The sequence below is a fragment of the Fundulus heteroclitus genome, chromosome 2 (assembly GCF_011125445.2).
Source record: "Fundulus heteroclitus isolate FHET01 chromosome 2, MU-UCD_Fhet_4.1, whole genome shotgun sequence".
NCBI lineage: Eukaryota > Metazoa > Chordata > Actinopteri > Cyprinodontiformes > Fundulidae > Fundulus > Fundulus heteroclitus.
Window position 1 is genome coordinate 26,121,992 of NC_046362.1, and position 19,742 is coordinate 26,141,733.

At 40.5% G+C, this 19,742-nt stretch overlaps 1 protein-coding gene across 1 annotated transcript in view; it reads right to left on the bottom strand.

Annotated features, from left to right (window-relative positions):
• Window positions 1–19,742, bottom strand: part of si:dkeyp-19e1.3 (USP6 N-terminal-like protein) — a 36,945-nt gene that overhangs the window by 16,671 nt on the left and 532 nt on the right. Inside the window, 2 exon segments of the mRNA XM_012853249.3 lie at window positions 1,837–1,922; window positions 2,840–2,913. Of these exon segments, the coding sequence (XP_012708703.2) occupies window positions 1,837–1,922; window positions 2,840–2,905 (152 nt within the window). The 5' untranslated portion in view covers window positions 2,906–2,913.

Here is a 19,742-nt window from a genome sequence, read left to right on the forward strand (position 1 = left end):
GTTTAGACCTGTCCTGTTTTGTGGAGGAGCCAAACCACCCATTGAAAGATAGAACAGACTGAATGACGCCAGTGTTGCAATGGCCAGCAGTCCCTGTGGTAGGTTGCACCTCTTGAGTTGCCATAGGAAGTAGAGTCTCTGCTGGGATTTCTCCCAAACAGCGTGTGTGAGGACCAGCTCAGGTCCCGAGAGAGGGCGGTTCCAAGGAACCGGAAGTTATCAAAAGTACACACAATGTTGTTGAGGATGCAGAGGAGAGGCAGTGTTGGGGAAATTCTCCAGAAGTCCACAGTCTTGAGCGGGTTAAGCTCCAGGTGGTTCTTACCACACCAGTGGAGTAGCCAATCTACTTTCCTGTCTGTATGTGGACAAGTTATAGTCCTGGATCTGACCTGATAGCAGTGGTGTCATCTGCAGACTTCAGGAGCTTCACAGACTGGTTTGCTGAGGTCAGTGCAGTCATTTGTATACCTTAGCAGAAGACGTTACTCCCCAGCCTCACCAGCTGCTAAGTCAGTCAGTCAGGAACCTGGTGATCCACTGACAGCTGAAGGCCAGCACTGCGGGCTTCCAGTGGAGGATGTCTGGGTTGATGGTGTTGAGGGCTGAGTTGAAGTGCAGGATGAAGGGTAATCTCATGATTACTGCATCATCTTCTGACCCGTTTGTTCGGTAAGCAAACTGCAAGAGGTCCAACAGGAGGCCTGTGATGTCCTTCAGATGCCTCCTCACCAGTTACTTCAAGGATTTCATGGTCAGAGCAGACTTTTTTGTTGATGTCCATTCGGGATCAGTATCCTGACTGTGTCCAGGTTGTAAAAGTCTGGCGGTTTATTTGGGAGAGATTTGAAGAAATCCAAGCTTGTCTTCTCATTTCATTCTGCTTTGTGTGATACACCAGAACCACTCGCAGAAAAATGGCCCCTCAGCATGATGCTGCCACCACCATGACTTACAGTTGCTATAGTGTTCCTAAGTTTGATAGCGTCACCTTGACACTTTTTTTCTCCTAGGGTTAATTAGCAAGTTTTTCCACCTAAACATTCTGATCATGACGGTTTTCTCCAGAAGGCTTTTGGTTTGTCTGTGTGGGGAACTGCAAATTTCAATCAAGCTTGAGGGTGTCCATTTTGGAGAAGCGGGTTAATTTTTTCTTTGAGCACATTCTTAGTAACTATGAAGAAAAACTGGAAAACACCACAGTGAAAATCTAAGAAAAAGAGTTGTTCCTCATTATTTTATCTTCTTTAAATAGTGGTGGATAGTTTGGGTCAAAGGGTTAAGACTTGGACACAATTATGTGTCCCAACACGACAATGATCCTAAACATAAAGCTGGTTGTGGAATAAAAAAAGCACTATATTATGGAATGCCCTGACCCCAACTACATTTATAAGCAATGATTAAATAGAAAAATAAAATAAAATGAATTCTCCCAATTCTGCAAAGCAGGTCACAAATCAAGCCAGTTATGCTGGATGTTTGTTGATGGATAAAGAAAGCGTACGGCTTTCTGCCAACAGCCAGGGTGCATTTAAACAAATGCTACTGGGCAGACATGTTTATATATGGGCTTGTATGTTTAATGTATTTATTTGTTGTTATTTAATCAATGAAAATCCAGAATAAATTGAAACATATAAACCCAGATCCTGTTTTTTAAAATTCCTTTAAGCTGTTGGTTGCATGGTAATTCCAGTCTGTAACAGAACGATTCAAACAATTTACTGAGGGCTTAAAATGATTCAGATTTATGCCCTTAATGAGCATACTGAAACTTTTGACACAAAGATATCACATGAAATGAAATCACCAAAAAGCTTTAAATTTACTTACTGCAGGAAGCCGAAGCGATCTGTGACTTTATAGATGCTAAAGTCAGCGTCCTCCCATGGGTCAATGCGAACGCCCTCTTCCCTGCCCTAAAAAACAAGTGTATGTAGTCCAGATTGGGAGGGTTAGAACGGGCATCCTGTTTTCTTACTAAACATTTGCCGTAAACAGATTTCATTTCACTGTAAGGTTTACATAAAAGCATGGCAATCTAAAAAAAACAAAAAACAAAAAAAAAAAAAACACTCTCCTTTTAAGTGATAGTACCAAAGTTCATGGATTTAATGTGAATTTTCCAGCCAGTCAACATGGCTAACATAAACCATGCTTTTTTTAAATTTGTAATCTGGCCAGGAATCATAAAGGCTGACATCAAAGTGAATGACTTGTGGTTATGTCTTAAACAAAAGAGGACGGCATGTTTGAACTGGTGCAAATAAGCCTGGTATTGATCTGGGTACTCTGTTAGGTGTTCATCAACTGTCTCCATGCCGACTGGTTTTACCAAATAGCGCGCTGTAGCGCCAACCTGATGGTAAAAGCCTGAACAGTTTGTGCGCAGGATGGGTGGGGTCTGCAGAGATGTTAGCTGCTCTTTTCTAGACCCGTACAAGGCCTGGATCGAGGGAAGACCATCACAAACTTTTGTTTCTGCACACCCAATAGTTCTTTGTCCTCTGGACCTGTCCTGTTTTGTGGACGAGCCAAACCACACAGTGGTGGACGAACACAGGACAGACCATTTTGAGTGTAGAAGATGACCGGTAGCTCCAGTGGAAGGTTGTGCCTCTGGATTCGTGACAGGAAGTACACCTTCCCAGTCATCTCCACCGTCTTGAGTGGGTACTCAAGACACCTGACTTGCGATTTCCACTCAACGAAACATTTTCCCACGTTGATTTAAAACACAACGTAACCTTAACGTTATCATTTAGTCACAATGTTCAACCAGAGCTAAAATTGAAGACCATCTTTAAGACACCTGTATTTCTGTACACCCACTTACCTTGTCATATTTAGAGATGATATCTGCCCGTTCCTCTGCTATCAACGTGTCTATATCCTTCTTCATGTCAAAATCTAGAAGCAAGCAGATAAGCAAGGTCTATTTAATCATAAACACTGGGATCCCAGTATGAAATAAAGATCTATTTTAAAATGATTCACAGATGCCCATTGTGTCACATTTACAGACTACTGACAGGTTAGAGCTTCTCATCTCTATTTTAACACCAGTTGACTTCTGAATTAGCAACAGATGCTAAAACCAAGTTAGTGACAAAGAACCTCTGTTAACACCCAAACCATGTCCTCACCAGTGACTAATCTAGTTTAGCATGGAAAAAAAAAAACAATGTTTTCAAAGTCGAATAACAGAAACTGCCACAGCAATGTGTAATCACCAGACTTAACTATCCATCAAAGCAATAATTACAAATGTTAAAGTAAGGAAAGTATACTCTAGTGTGTGTTGACTCAACCATACAGTGTCTGTCCTGTGAAACAACAATCCCACTGAAGGCTGTGCGAAGCCACAAGATATTTTTCAAACCGTCAGCTGCAATATTTACAGCACCTCACAGAAGTGTTCACACCTTTGAATTATGTTTTAATATCCTGTCACGTTACAACTTCAAGCTTTTGTGTTATTTTATCAGTGTTTTATATGATACACTAACACAAAGTAATTCATAATTGTGAAGTTTACGAACAGGAATTTAATTTTACAAATATTAATTTAAAAAGAGTGCATTTGTATTCACCTCTGTTGACTCTGAGGACACTGAATATTTTTTGTCACCTTTCTTATTTGAAAAGTATGATAAAATGTTAGTATTAACTGGTCTACTCCTCAATGTTTGTACCACTTTGTCAGTAAAATAAAGTCCCCATAAAAGACCTTGTAGTTTGTGGCTGTAATGTTAGAAAATGTGTAAACTGTTTAAGGGGTATGTGTGACTGAGCGTGGTACAGTGGATATAGACTCTGAACCCCGACTGTTGACAGAACAGGTTCTGATTCCAGGATATTTCCACCGGTCTGTGCTAGCCTATCAGAAAAACACTGATGTTTTTGGTCATCATAGCCGATGTCAAGAAATTATTCGGTCTCAGTCTACATCTGGTTATGTGTGCGGACGAAAATGTCCCGTTTGAAAGTTTTTAAACCCAGCTCCTTCTGCAAACTGTCATCGTTTTATCTTATTTGTCTGACAAGTGCATCCAAGGGTCACCTAGTATGTAGAGAAACAGGATCTGGTCTGAATCAGTTAATGTGTTACCAAACTTGTGTCGTGGAATATTTCTAAACAGGTTTTCCCACCCTGTTCCCCCTCGTTGCAGAAGTACGGTGTAAGACTGCAAAATAATCTTCCTTAGTTTCATCACACCGTTACGCGGCCAGATATATTTCACAAAGGAGTGCTTGAATTTACCTGATAAAAATAGAGAAAGTTTGCCCATACTAACCAATGATCTTCCGGGGAATTTGAGGGTTTTGTTTTCAATTATTCTCAGACGATGTGAGACAGACTGACCCTTATAGATCTTTGTTTCATGCATGTTTTTAATAGCACCAACATTAATTCATGTTGCCTAAATGCAAGAAACCAGTTGGGATAATTGTGAAGAAAGATGAACTCGGGAGAAAGGAAGATTGAAATACACACCAAAAAACTTTCCTTTGCTTTCTTTTTTGTGTTAATCTAAAGTCTGGTCTTAGTCTGCTGAAGCACATCGTCATGGAAAGCAGCAAAGTGGCTCACAGAGAGGATATAGTCTTGTGGGTTGTTTAGTCAACCCAGAATATAAAAAGTCATGTTTGGATAAGGAAAACAAAATCTTCTTCCCATGCCCCCAAAACTTAAGATACAAAAGACTTGCGTGAATTGTACAAAGTCGTGGACAGTCTCCCTTTTCTGAGTGCAACAACTGTAGCTAATAAAGAATCAACATGGATTACTTCCAAATGTCTAATATTTGAGGCAGTATGAAACGAGTTTGTAGGAAACCTATAAACTACACATGAAAGAAAACAGCAGCACTGCAAGCGAAAAAAGGGCCGGGAGACCCGTTTACTTCAGAACTCTCACTAACTTTCTAACCTTCCAGCATTTGTCGTCATGCATGACAACACATGCTGTGCCTCGAGGAAAACCATTAAAGGCACTTTACCAGGGCAAACATCATGCAGTGTGCATGCGGGCCAAACCGAAAGGGAACAGGTGGGCAAACACTCGTCTCCCCAAACAATAACCCTTTTTCGTTTTTTTCCACTGTTGTGCTTCGGGTTCGATACACCTTTTACAATCTGAAATAACTTCAAATGCAACACTGCAACGCTCAGAAAGGCTACGAACTGGGCAAATAAGTGTGTCAAAATTTTCGTTTTTCTTGTTTATATACAGCTATAGCATGCACAAAACTAACTGTCTCCAGCCATTGAAATAAAGTGCTGAAGCATATAAGTATTGTAAGCATGTAAGTATTATTCTTCAACAAGAAAATGTAAGCATTTTCTTCAACAAGCACCTTATTCACAGCTGCGACTCTCTGCTGGTTAAACAGCTGAGTGTCTTCTCTTACCAGGTGGTCTCTGAATGCTAAGAATTTGGCACATGCACTCAGCTGCTGTTTTACAACGTTCCTTTTCTCATCCACCTCAGCTCAGAATCTCACGGTTTTCTCTTTCAATATACCTCCAGGTTTCTGTGGACTTTAGAGAAACCCGTCTGAGAGCAGATGCCACTGACCGGACAATAACCTTGTTTAGTCTGGGTGCTTCAGTCAATTCCAACGGTCCGGTAAATAAAAACGTAAACCCCTAAACTTTTTCCACATTACTAAGTAAATCTTGGGTCTTCGGTTTGTTGTATAAATTCGTATTGCCGATGTTTTAATGTTTGCAAATTAAGTGAAAACAATACATTTCTGCATAAATGTCAGAAGTTCCAGAATCTAAATAAGTTAAAAACTTTTATCTCTCAGAGAAATAATCCAATAAAAAGCTGGAAGTTTCAACATATGTAAATATTTTAATGATGCATGTCATATAATGATTAATTCAATCTAGATAAAAAAAAGAGCTTTCATTGGATTTACAGGTAGCCTTTTAGGGGATCTTCTCTGAGATCTGCACATCTAGAAAGTCACATATAGTGAAATTCCTCAAGCCCAGTCATAGTGGATTGAGAGCATTTATGAACATATATTTAAAGTGTTACTACACTGGCTTTAGGGTGGAACATTGTGCCTTTCTAACACATGATTATGCTTTGGTCTAAACCATTTCCTTGAACATCAAGGTCACTCTCCTGCTTGGAGGTAAACCTCTGCCACGGTTTGAAGTCTAATGCAGCGTCTAAAGCTTTACACCACGATTGCGCTGGACTTAGTACCTCCAGCCAGGTGCCTGTAATTTATGTCTAACCAGATTCTCCATTCTTGCTGAAGAAAAGCCTGTAATGGCCACCTCCGTATTCCACAGTGGGGATGGTGTGATCAGGATTATGTAGTGTCCATTTTTAGCCAAATGTTGCGACATGTCTGCTGTCTATCTATCTGGCTCGTAGCAAACTACTAATGGGACCTTCCCACTCCCAACAATGACTTTGACATCAACACCAGTGTGCGACTATCAGCTGCCTGTTAAACAGACTCTACCATCTGACTTCCCACAGGCGTCTCGGCTGCTTCTCTAACAATGTGCTCCTTGCTCGGCCTGAAAGTTTCAATAGACAGCCACCTCCTGTCTTTCCCTTTGGGACGATGGGTTGACAGCAGGGCTTGGCCTTTACCGTATCGTTTTATCGTTATTGTGGAAAAAAAAAATGTCTTATGATAAGAATCTAGATTTATATTGACAGGGATAAATTCCAATTAGTGGCGTCTGAAAACCCCCAAAACTGCCAGTGTTGTCAGGATTGTTATTTTTGCTATTTTCTCTGCTGTTGGTTTACTAAGAGCGTCAATAAACAGCAATACGTTTAAAAACATAATTAAACCCAATTACTGTCTGGTAATAAAAATCAAAAATAAAAATCACACTTCTTTATGTAACTAATACATATTGATGAAACATTTTGAATTTTGTGGTCAATATTGTTAACTTTTTTAATTTTCTAAAGGTGATATTTGTGCTTATTAGGCAATAATTGACATGCAGTCACAGCCACACAGTTACCTGAAGACGACTGCAAGAAGCTGTAACTAGTCTTTTATCATCACTTTTATCGTTTTATATATATATATATATATATATATATATATATATATATATATATATATATATATATATATATATATATATATATATATATATATATATATATATATATATATATATATATATATATATATACACTCACACACGGAGAAAAATTTAAAGTCCACATTACCCACCCTAGTTGTCAGTGCTTTGTGAGACATTCAAATCTTTGGATCTTGGTTTATAACCCAATTGTGCTTTAAAAGCTGTTCATTTGTGTTCTAAAAAAAAATATGTGGCCTTCACAGAATAGCTTTATTCATACTGAGATTAAATCACCGGTGGATCTTTTAATAAGGTGACTTCTAAAAAAGGTACCACTGGAATTTCTTTGGACGCATCACAATGGAGGGGGCAGGAAACTAAATCTACACCATACGTTTTTAAATACTTTCTGCATTCACTTCCTCAATTATGTACTTCTTTATCTTCATCTGTTTAAGAATAATTTGTGGTTGTGTGTAGTAATAATACTTTTGAAATGTAATGAATATTGTAGGTACACAAACACTTTTCTTTTTTTCTTTTTACAAAACACCAAATAGTTTTTGTGTTAATCCGACATCATTTTTTTGTGATTCATTAATAATTTGTTCTACTATAACAAACAAAAAACTGCATATTTCAGCAAAGTTCCACCTAACATGATTCACTACAAGCCCAGTTCTAAAAAAGTTGTTTTTTACCCCTCATTTAAACATTACTAGGAATTTGGTGTAACTGCTTTGAATTGTCGGCAAGTGGATAAATGACCATAAAAGGTGTGCTTCGCTTTATTCTTAGGTTCTGGATGCTTACTTCCTGCGCTGAGTCTCCTGAATGCTGATACTATTGTGTTGGGGAAAAAAGGAAACCAGTGGCTGCCACTCCTTCAATAACAGGTTTGGGAAGAACAAAAAAAATAACGGGACAACAAACTGGGTCTCCCTGCTACTGGTATAGCCCGTTTTAACAATGCCTGAATAACGGGCCACTTATTTTATTTTATTTTTTTATAAAACGGATGAAAGCAAGTCTGTGAATGAAAATAAGCAGCAGAGAACGTCACAGACGGGTGCGAGGTCCGCCAAACATTAGACCGGTTTTTTGGACTGACTGTTATAGATAATAAATGCACAACGAACGAAAAACTTTCTCCCAGATCAAACTTTTGCTAACCTGTTTGTTGACAGGACGGGCCGCCTCGAGCCTTCGGCTGAGGTGACATCATTTCCTGTTATGACAGAGCTCTAAATTGAGCTCGCGTATATAGGCTCTCAGTGCCTCGTTGTTACCACAAACAGCCTGCAAAGCATTCTGAATCACACTCGGCTAATACCAGCGCTGTGGGGAGAGGGGCAGTAGTCAAAACTTCCTTTACCAATTCATCAACAAGGTTTCCTCTCCATGTTTTGTATGCTTTGTGTGTAAACCACATTAAAAGGATTAATGATAAAGTCAGGCGTAAAAAATAAAACAAAAAAAAAAACTTTGTAGGTAAAATAATTAAGATGAGTAATGCAATTACACAGAGCTCTGGTAATAAATGGGTAACCATAAGGTCATTCATTTGTTTCTTTTAGCCTAATAAAAAAAACAAACTATCTACTTAACCAACTTAAAAGCAAAACCCAAGTCCTTCCTAGCTGTTTTATGCTAAAGCAAAAAAAAAAATAAAAAAAATTCCCGGTCATGTTTACACTTTTTTTTTGTCATCCGTCTTTCTGTCTTTAATCAATCTTAATCTGTATGGAATCCGATTTGAGGATGAGGATTATACAAGAGCGCAAGAAGAATGAAAGCCTGGGATTAGAAAGAGCAGCAAACTGTTAGTCTGTGGAAAAACTCAAGCTGCCCTGTACAGAGAGGTCTGTGTGTTTTCATGTGGATTCACTCCCAGCGCTTTAGAGGGCTGAACCCTAAACCTGCAGCTCAAAGCAGCCTCAGGGTGTGGTGAGGGTAAAGGATGTTCATCTAACGTGACTCTTGTTTACAAGTACAAACGTAGGTACAGTATAAGGTTGTTGCACTGAAACCTCAAAAAAGGGTCGGTTTATGGATTACTGTGTTCTGATTAAATTTTAATTAAGGTTCTTTGACTGGCACTCAAAAGCTAAACCCACACTGCTGACTGCATGACTCAAGAGGAGAGCAGAGGTTTATTTCTTCCTACCACAGGATGAGTAGAAACGTGTACGTCACCCAAAGAACGCCAACTCAGATAAAACGAACATAGGGTAAGGAGATAGGAAAACCTTTATAGTTTTCTTATTATTATCTGTGTCCAATCATCATAAACTATCTGCAAGGACTACAGTTAACCCAAATATGGGGGGAAAAAAACCCATCAAAGCATATTTTTTAAGATGCAAAACTAAAACACCTTTAATAGGTTCTAAATTCATGATCAAGTTCAGTATTTTACACCAAGAAGATTTTAAGAAATGATTTAATTGTGGTCAGCCACAAAGGTTCAGCTCAATTTTACTATCCACACCCAGGAATGATTGCTTGGAAGACCTGTACAATCAAGATCACTCAAATAGAACAACATGAAATAAGCCAAAAGATCTCAAAAAGCAACACATTGTGGCCAAAACCTAAAGCAAGTCAAAACAGAAGGGAAGCCAAATGTCAGTCTAGAAACATCACATTTAAAGCTTTGTTAAAGTGAAAGCTGTCACCCACACACACACACACACACACACACACACACACACACACACACACACACAGAACAGGTGTGAACCCACCCAGCTGTAGCTAGCTTACCAAAACTACTCCAAGGGTTCATTAAAGGGAGCAAACAAAAGGACCAAGAACACCATCTGAAGCTCTGTAGACCTAAGCTGCCTCAGTTAAGCACATCATTTATTATTCAAATTAGGGCTGGACAATTAATCGCATTTGCAAAGTAATCACAATTTAAAAAAAGAATAACACAATTTCCAAATCGCAGAGGTCTGCAATTTTTGGCTACGTAACAATAATGGATAAGACACATGATTTAGGTGTTGGTAGAGAGAGTTGCAGCAGTGAGATGATCTAATTTTTTTAGAGTTTATATAATCAATACTTTTTTTTAACCAGAAACACTCAGGAATCTCATCATAGCATTAAGTACTGGTCAAACTGTTTAATACATTGACTTGTTTGTTGGTTGCACTTTATGTTGAACAAAGATTGATGTCCAACACAACAAGCTATTCTCTTGAATAAGAATATTCTGGTTAATAAAAAAAAAATGGTTCAACTTGTTTTAAATAGTCCTTGCTTACAAACATCTCTATCTACAGGGCATTTTTGTTGCTTCTGGTTAATCCAAAAAGTCCAAAAAGTCTGGACTTTTTTCTGGGAAAGTCCAAATTAATTCGCAATCATATTTGAAATAAACCGCTATTTTGATTTCTGGCAAAATTGCACAGCCATGACTCAAATTGAAGAAAGAGACTGGGTAAAAAAAGAAATCCACTGATGGCAGTGTTATGAGGCGAAAACCACTGGTGATCAAAAACAACGCAATCACCTCCCCCACACTTATGAAGCACACATCTTGGTTATCCCCAAGACTTTTGGGAAGATATTCAGTGGACCAACGAGGTCCGTGGGTCATTTCATCTGACAGAAAACTGGAGTTAAAGGACCAATAATAATAATAATAATAATAATACCTAGTGGTTAAAATCAGAGCAACAAAACGCAAAGCCTTTCACGTACGCCCACCATTTACACAGTCCATTGTTGACTGAATTTTTACCTCCACGGGATAGGTATGTGATATGTTCTGGTCTGCTTCTCTTACTGGCTTCCATGTTAGCAGGCTGCTGCTCTTTTGCCAAAATAAAATACCAAATGCTGCGCTCTGTTTGGAGAACCATGGGAACTCTCATACGATTGGCTCAGGAACCAGGAAGTAAACATGTGCTACACTCTGAATCAAAGTAGTTCCGGACCGTACCTCTATGTTTGAAAGGAGAAAAATGTGACTAAGGCATTGTTGATGGAGAGGACCGATTGTTTATAGGGAATGTTACATCCATCCTGGGTGAGAAAGGAGAATCATTTAGGTTGATTTTACAGTAAATATCTTACTTATTGCTCCTTTAAGAAAAAATAAATGGGTTAAGACAGCGAGTATTGTAGGGTCATCAGAGTTAATGCTGGACGATATAGAAAAAAAAGCATATTGATAAAATAAAAATCATATTGATTGACATCGATAATTATCAACAAACAATTTTAAGTGCAGCCCTGGACATTTTATGCTGTTGCTTAATTACCTCAACCCTTTATTCAACCAACTTTTTATCAAAACTGCAAGTTTTAAAAAAAATTAAAAAGAACGTGTGTTCTCTGTATTCTTTGAAGAGGGTGGAGCTTGGGGGCGGGGCATTCCTGGGTCTGCATTGTGATTGGTTGGGGGAATGTAATATTAACCTACATGATAGGCTAAAATGCAAAAAGAAGGAAACCTTTTATTCTGGACCAGTCCTGGCGGTAGGTGTCGCTGTGGGTTCTTGGCAGTCCGCACGCTACCGTGCAGAACACAGCCGCGTTGCTGTAATGTGCGTCGAGTTAATAACAGCTAGCTATTTAGACCGGGAGCTTTTTTTTTTTACCATTTTATGTCACTCTCAGCTTTCAGCCCACCAGGCTTATAATATCTGGAGGGAAACCCTGGGGTCATGTTCTAGAACCGTTTTCATCCCTTAAGACCTGGCAGACCTTTTGAAACAGATGGTGCCATGAATTCTTTACCAGGAAATATTGAAGGAAGAACGTCCAGCCATTCACACATGGCCTTAAACTCAAACATACTTGGGCTATGCAGCAAGACAGTCTAAACGAGAACATCCACAGAACGTCTAAAGTTGTGCAGAATACAAGTATTAATGTTACTGGAATAATAAATATATAGTATATAAATAAATGTTTTATAAATCTTGATGGGCCCAAAATATATGTTTATTTCTGATTACGATGCCAATGTTGACACAAATAGTAATAGTAGCTCTGTGACAGTGCTGAGAAATGGCTTCTTCTCTGCGTTACATTTCTCAGATTAAAGCGGACCAAAAAACAAGCAAAACGACGGTGAACCTCGGTCAAGCATTGGTGCCGACTAAAGGAAGCAATGAGGCTCAGGAGCCACGCAGAGGTCGACAATTTCCTTCTAGACAGGTAAGCTAAATGTTTGCTAATGCAAACCAAAGGACATGGCAACCAGCTGACCAACAGTACAACTGTAGTACGCCACCTACTGGCTAGGAGGAGTTAAACTTGTAGCCATCTCCATCAAATGTGATTAAAATGTTGTTAATCAGGTTATTTTTGCTTGAAAACCCTCCAATTTGAACAGTTCTGCAGAACAGAGTGGCTTACAATCTCTCTATAGTAGTGTTAATAAAGTAAATAAAATAAAAAATCATTATCTGATATTAAAATTTGTTTTATTCAAAAAAATTTGTACTGGCAAAAAAAAGCAGAGGAAAGATATAAGGGGTTAAATAATTTTTCATATTCATAATTTTTACTCTGGTTATGACAGTACCCATTCATGGTATTAAGAAAATACCATGTCAACTGCAGTGCAGTTTATGGTTATATCCTCTAAATGACATTAGCTTAATACTTCAGCTTCACGGTGGTTGTAAACACCACACAGACCATTCCAGTTTGAAATAGGAAACTAACAAGCTACCGCATGGCTTCAATTTCCACATGAAGAGGTCTCTGGTCCCAGATGGCTTCAGAGCTCTAGATTTGTAATGGGAGTCAGACGCGCAGTGTGCGCATTAAAGTGTGTTCAGCCCAAACCAAAAATAAAAGACGAGAGCGGCAAGGGAGCAATGTGAGGATCACAAGGAGGTGATTTTTCTATTTTTAGCAAGGAGTAAAAGAAATTTTAGTAATGGAACAGGAGCTCCCATTCAAGGTCCACATAATTTCACACACACTCGCAGTCGAGGCCATTCTCAACACTCTCTTTGTTGCTTTTTCTCTTACCTTATTTGGATTTTGTGGCAGTTTATAAGATGCGTGTAATTAAAAGCCCCTTTCAGAAACCATGAATTACCAAGTCAGCCCCACAGCAAATCAAAGCAAGCGCTCACAAGATGTTCAACAACCTCTCGTTCTTCAGAGGAAGGTTAGGGAAAGAGCTCCTCAGGAATGACACAAACTCCAACGCACACCCCATGCAGACCGCAAGGGAAGAAGAACCCCAACAGGCCTAAAGATCAGTTGGGAATATAAAGTTGCAACCATAAGCTTAGGTTTATTTTATTCAAATTTTATCGGAAAGACTAACACAAAGAAGATCAGTAATTAATGTGAAAGAAAATTGGACAAAAGATTTTCTTTCTTTTTTTCACTAATCAAAATCTGAAAGCAAGACTACACCCAAAGCTTTGTGCGTCTCACAAGGCACTGTTCAATTCTTCTTTTCAAAATGAAAAAGGAGGATGGCACATCTGCAAACCTACAACATCGTGGCATTAAGCGTACAGGGTAGAGCAATAATCATAGAAGCAGCAAAGAGGTCTCTGTGGCAACTCTGGAGGAGCTGCAGCAATCCTGAGCTCTGGTAGGGGAACCTGCTGATATTGGCGTTAGTGATGTTTTATGTTAGAGTTGCTATAAAGAAACCCTTTGTTAAAATAAAACGATAACGAGTGTGCTTTTCAGTGTGCCACCAGCCTTGGAGGAGGTACAGTAAAAAGATGGAAGAAGGTGCTCAGATAAGACGCACTGCACTGGGTTCTGGGGGGGGGGAAACACAGCTTGAAACCACAGGGTTGGGGGCATCATGCTGTGGGGGTATTTTTCTTTAATCGTTGGGAAAATTAATAGAGCTAAATACCGGGCTATCCTAGCTATCCTTTTTTTTGTCACCTGTAAAATGAAGATGCTGTTCCACACACCCTACCTTCCTATAAAGCGTTTTTCTTTTTCCATGTGCATCACAAACTTAAAAAAAAAAAAAAATCCACACAATACTGTTAATATAGTCAAACCTGACACCAGCATGTTGTTCAACAAAACTAAAGACCTTCCATGTGACATACAAAAGCTGTACAGTTTGCTTTAGACTCGGTTTGGTGACGCTTGATGGCCGTGCAGTAAATATTTAGTGGAAATGCTGCCATCAGCCCCCTTCAGACAAAACAATCAAAGCCTCCGCCAGGCAGACATGTTTTGTCTTTGTGACGGAGTGACGGACTCCTTGTTTACCTAACCCCAGGGTTCGTCAACCTACTTTCTCATACTGTCTGTTGACTCTCAACAGAGCAAATAGTACACGAGTACTTTTTTAAAGAGTTGAAGTGTACTATGGGACAAGAGGAAATGGGAATTGTTGCTTAAATTGGGGGGGTGGGGGGTAATAATACTAAGCCTGTTTGATCAATGACAGAAAAGACAACTTCTGTGAAATTTTAGAGGCAACCACAGTATACTAAACAGGCGATACGCTGTCTTCCTGGGCTGTTTATACGTAGAAAACATAAGGAACACGTGAACTGTGCAGACCAGGGGGCAAAACATCCAGTGTACAGTGACTGGGGAAAGGCACAGCACCCAGAATAACTGGGTGTTCTCAAGGGGCTCATCTCTCCAGCCTTCACGCTGTGTCGCCATTTTCCCTTTAGTTAAAAAAGAAGAAGAAGCTAAAAACAAAGATTCCGCATCAACAATACCCATGCTGAGGCTCCAAGACCTTTTTTTTTATCTTTACGAAGGGGAAAGAACATGCTGGAGGCTGAGGAAGTTGGGTTACCCCACCTTGCCGCTGACCTAGCCTTACAGCGGTTTCCACATGGAGAAAATGAAGGCAGGGGAGTCTATTAATCATAACAGAAAGGTTACGATGTTTGATTATAGTGGGCCCACCAGGGGAGGCCTTGCTTTCTGGAGCGGCGCGGCTTTTGGAAAACATGGTATGAAGAGGACAGAAATGTCAAGGGAAAAGTATTCATAAACACACAAAAGCACCGGACACTGCTGGGAAAGCCCGGCTCTCATAACTGGATCTTCATAGTGGCATGGCTGCAGCCACGATGTAGGCAGCGGGGACTAAAAGAGAACGTTTATCCAGTTAATACAAGAAATGCACAATTCAGCTTTTATTTAGAGAAGCGGCAACATGCATCACACCTTGTTTTTTAATGCTGCCTTTCAACTACAGAAAGTCTTCTCTGTAGACCTTATTTACTATTCACATGTTCAGCACCGTTGCGTGGTAAAAGAAAAAAAACGATGTTCTTTGTGGATATTCAGCAGACCTGTGCACGATCAATGTGGGTGAACGGTGAAATAATTCCCAAAGGTCGAGACACCGTCAGGCTCCTACCCAACTACTGCCAGGGCGAGCTGCTCTTGAGTTAGGGGCCAATCAGAAATGACTGAAGATCGTGTGATTGTGTTTGAAAGAACAAAAGGCAGACATCTGTGGGGCATGCAAAGGAAAGCGTCTTAGGTGGGGTGTGGGGGGGGGGAGGGTGTAGCTTCCTTAAAAATAAAGGGTGACTGAGTATTTGGAGCAAAAACAAAGTCAGAGTGGCATCCAAAACAGAGACAAAGTGACATGACACGACCATGACGGGGGAAATTCCAAGATAACCAAATATAGCCTTTACAGAAATGCCAAAGAATGCACGGTCTGCAACTATTATCCCAGGGAGCTATCGGCCACTTCTCGAGTGGTGGTGACAAATCGCGCTCTTTTAAACCGTCTGACATCAGCAGCCTCAACGATAAGCATTTGGAAATAGCTTTAGGTAATGGACCGACAAACCAGCTCTGGCCAGATTTAGTCTGCTCTGTACGTGGCAGGTCGACGCACAGCTACGCTGAACTCAGAGTAACGCGTCGGCCATTTGAACCCAAAGCAGGAGACGCAGCAAACATGCTCCCATCAGAGGACGGCCAGCGTTTGCATCTTTTAGCTACCAACACAGAACACTGCTTTGAACCTGCGGTGGGGACGCTTGTGTTAAACAGGGAGACGGAGTCTGGTCAGAGCTGATGGGTAAATGGGCGGAGCTAAATACACAGCACTCCTGGAAGACCTGTTAGGGGCTGCAAGCAAGGTACAGCTGTGGCAGGATTTCCTCTTACAGCAGGACAACAATATTTAACATGCAGCCAAAGCCGCAATGGGATGGTTTAGATTAAGCCGCGTTCGTGTGCAAGAAGGTTCGGATGTGTATCAGGATGAGAACTTGGTGCAAGACCTGGAAAAACGATGTTCACCAGCGCTCTCCTTCCGATCCGATTGATTTTGCACAGAGGAATGCGTATAGATTTCAGTTTCTAGTTGTGCAAAATGGGTTGAGACATACCCCAAAAGAGTTGCACTAATTGCAATAAGAGGTAGTGAATCCGAATGCACGCTGCGATTTTCGGATTTTTCTGTGTGTCGGATTTTCTCCCATTTCACAGCAGCAGTTTGTGTTGGCCTTTCTAATAAGACACACAGATCTTTCTGGTTGTAATATATGACAAAATGTGAATGCTTTTGCAAGGCTCTATCTTTTTTCGTCACTGTGACAGACTTGTGGCCGCTTTAAAGCGAAGTCTTCCTTTTCTCAATCAATTGGAATCAGAATAAAGGGCAGGTACGACACAAACTGTCGAACGTTGCCAGCATAAAATGCTAAATACGTTTTCCTGCTGACAACGGGAAATAATTATTGCCAAACGACAGGCGGTATTTGACAGATCAGGGTTCATCAGCTCAGTTTTTATCTTAAGCAACACATATGTAGCTTTATTTGACAGAAGACGTATAGGTGTGAGTATGGCTGTATTTGTCTCTAAGAGGAAATCCTGTAAGAGACCGCGTGGTCCGGCATTATGGCTATTGTTATTTTCTAATCTAGAAAAATGTCTAAGTCCTTCTCAAGAGACTATACTCAAATTCAACAGCCACACAGCTAGAATAAAGCCTGTTTTCTGAAGCCGGCTAAAAGCATCCCTATTGGGTGCGTTTTGTGACACTGGTACATTTGTAGCCCTTTGACGTCCATCATAGAGCCACCATTCAGGCAGAGAAAAGGCCTATTGTTGCCTTTCTAGTGAAATAATATTATGACAAAAGAATACAATGGATCCCACTGATTGACGACTTTTGAAAGAAACCAGAAAACGGCAATAAAAGCAACGTGGAAAAGACTCTATACCTGCCGACGTACCACTAGTTATCCAACCAAGCTATTTATTTATGGCTAATACAACACTTGCGATAACAACGCTTGCCTCCACAGACGAGCTTCATGCTTAAATGCCTTTACACAAAATCAAATCATCAAGCTGACTGGGACCGCAAATAAGACTTAATCACAGATTCAAGCTAGAAAAGAAAAAGCCTTGATAAAAGAGACCAATGCTGCCCTGTGCTGATCCACAGACAAACATTAAGCTCACATGCTCTGCCAGCACGTGGCTTCAGCTGCTAAAAGAGCGGTTTGTCAGATTACTGTCTTAAAAAAGTTTTATTCACTTCTTAGAGTCAAACGGGGTAGCTGGATTCTAGGTGAAAATTGAAGTTTTTAGTAGAGGGTACTCTACTACCAGGGTGACTCACCAGGACTAAAGACTTTTATTTTTGACTCTGATAGGATTTCTGATTTGGACATTAATTCTAAACGTGACACAAGAACACAGAAAAAACAAAAGTCGAAGAGATTCTAAAAAGCACCACCCACTAACTATAAGAAAAAAAACTCCACTAAAACAGTTGATGGACGATATCTTGTCAATACTCAGGCGCGACAATAGAGATAAATGAGCCGAATTATGTCATGCAGTCACAGATAACCAGAAAGCAGAACTGCCAAGAGGCCGTGCAAATGTGTAGCTTGAAAAACTAAAGTTATGTAAGAAGGACATCATATTTAGCATTTAAAGCCTTTCACAATGTGCCTAATTGTGTTTTGGTTCACCTCTTGTTACCAAAGCAACCCTGACCCATCAAGGTGTACTGTAGTGTCTGGCACCAAAGACTGTGAGCTTCAGGTCCGCAAAGTCCTGCAAGTTGTGCGGTGGTGCCGCCATGGATTGGGTTTGCATGTGCAGAGCCATCTCACAGATACAGAGTTGGAGCCTGAACCACTTTGGTGCATTAATCTGTTAAATTATTAGCTAGTTTCATCAGGGTGACGCTGTAAACACAACAAACTTAATTGGCCACCATTCGCCATGTGTGTTCTGGACCCTTTGGACTGGGAGACTTCCGGCTCATATTTTATCTCCGACTCTCAGAGTCAACCCTGCTCGGTTCCACTCCAGGCACCGTATGGACCCCCGACGCCGGCTTCATTCATGAAAGCTGACATCTGTGCAGAACATGGCCAGAGGCGGCTCAGAGAGGGGCTCGACGTTGTGGTTTCATCGCAGCTTTGTGTTGAAGCAGGGTGATGTTATCAGTGAATACATTGCTATTCTCGATTGTATCGAAAAAGGTTATGACATAAGAGTTTCAGTGCACTTGAGACGACTACCGTGCCCATTTGATGTGTTAGAAATATATAATTAAGGAGAAATGTGACTTTATCTTGGTCTAGGCTATTAAAAGGTCCTGAATGGGTACATGTTACTATCCAATATGGCAAACAGAGAAAAGACACTGAGATAAAATGCACCCAGGTAACGGAGGACAACAGGGTTGTCCAGAGGGCAGCCCCCCGGGGGCCCCATTTACGGCCCTTGGAGTGATTCCTGCACGACTCGAGAATGGCACAAATTTGTGTTAGATAGCTAGTTTCATCAAATTAAAAAAAAAAAAAAAAATCGGCCTAAAATGCAAACCATAATCTACTCATCTTGTCTTCCGACTGTTCTCATTTTTGTTTTTATTGAACTTTTTACCCCAAAAGCCGACTTAGCAACGTGAAGCAAAATCCGCAATAATTTACACTTCCCTTTTCCTGCAGAAATCAGACTGCTTTATTTGTTTGGTTTGCAGTATTGTGCATTTAGTTTATTGGTGGGTTCACCGTGATAGTTTCGGTCTTCTCTGCCTTAAACCCTTAAAGTTGGCTGCAAAAGGCCACCAGGCCATTTGATGGTGGAGGAAGGCTGCACCCGGATGGAGATCACTCACCCAGACAGCATGCAGCCCCCCCAACTCAGACACACACACACACACAAACCTGGGAGATGGTCTGGATTTACCCTTCACACAGAAGACCACGCTCGACATGACACACACTCACCAGCCACTGGCCTACTTCTGCCTGCTGGAGACCGTCTGTGTAATCCTTCTTATTCTAGGCCCTCAGAGCGTGTTTACTTTTGGCCTTAAATCCATAAGAAGATGTTAAGTTACAGTTCCTGATTTTGACGCTTGACTCACGAGCTGTGTGCTGTGCACCAACAGAATCCGGAACTCAAGTCTGTCAAGATTGAAAGAGATTAAGAAATGGCTTTAGAAAAGAGAAGGAGTAGTCAACGCATCCTTCTTGATATATATTTTTAATAATGTGCCAACATACAGCAGCCTACACATTTACTCTCCTCTCATCGCGGTGAGACTGCTGGAAAGCCCCCCCCCCCCACCAAAAAGAAAAAACAGGGTTGCAGAATGAGAAATTCCGCAAACAGAAGTTCTCATTTACAGCTCCTACCGCAGAGAGAGAGTTACGCCATCTAAATTCAAGAAAAGG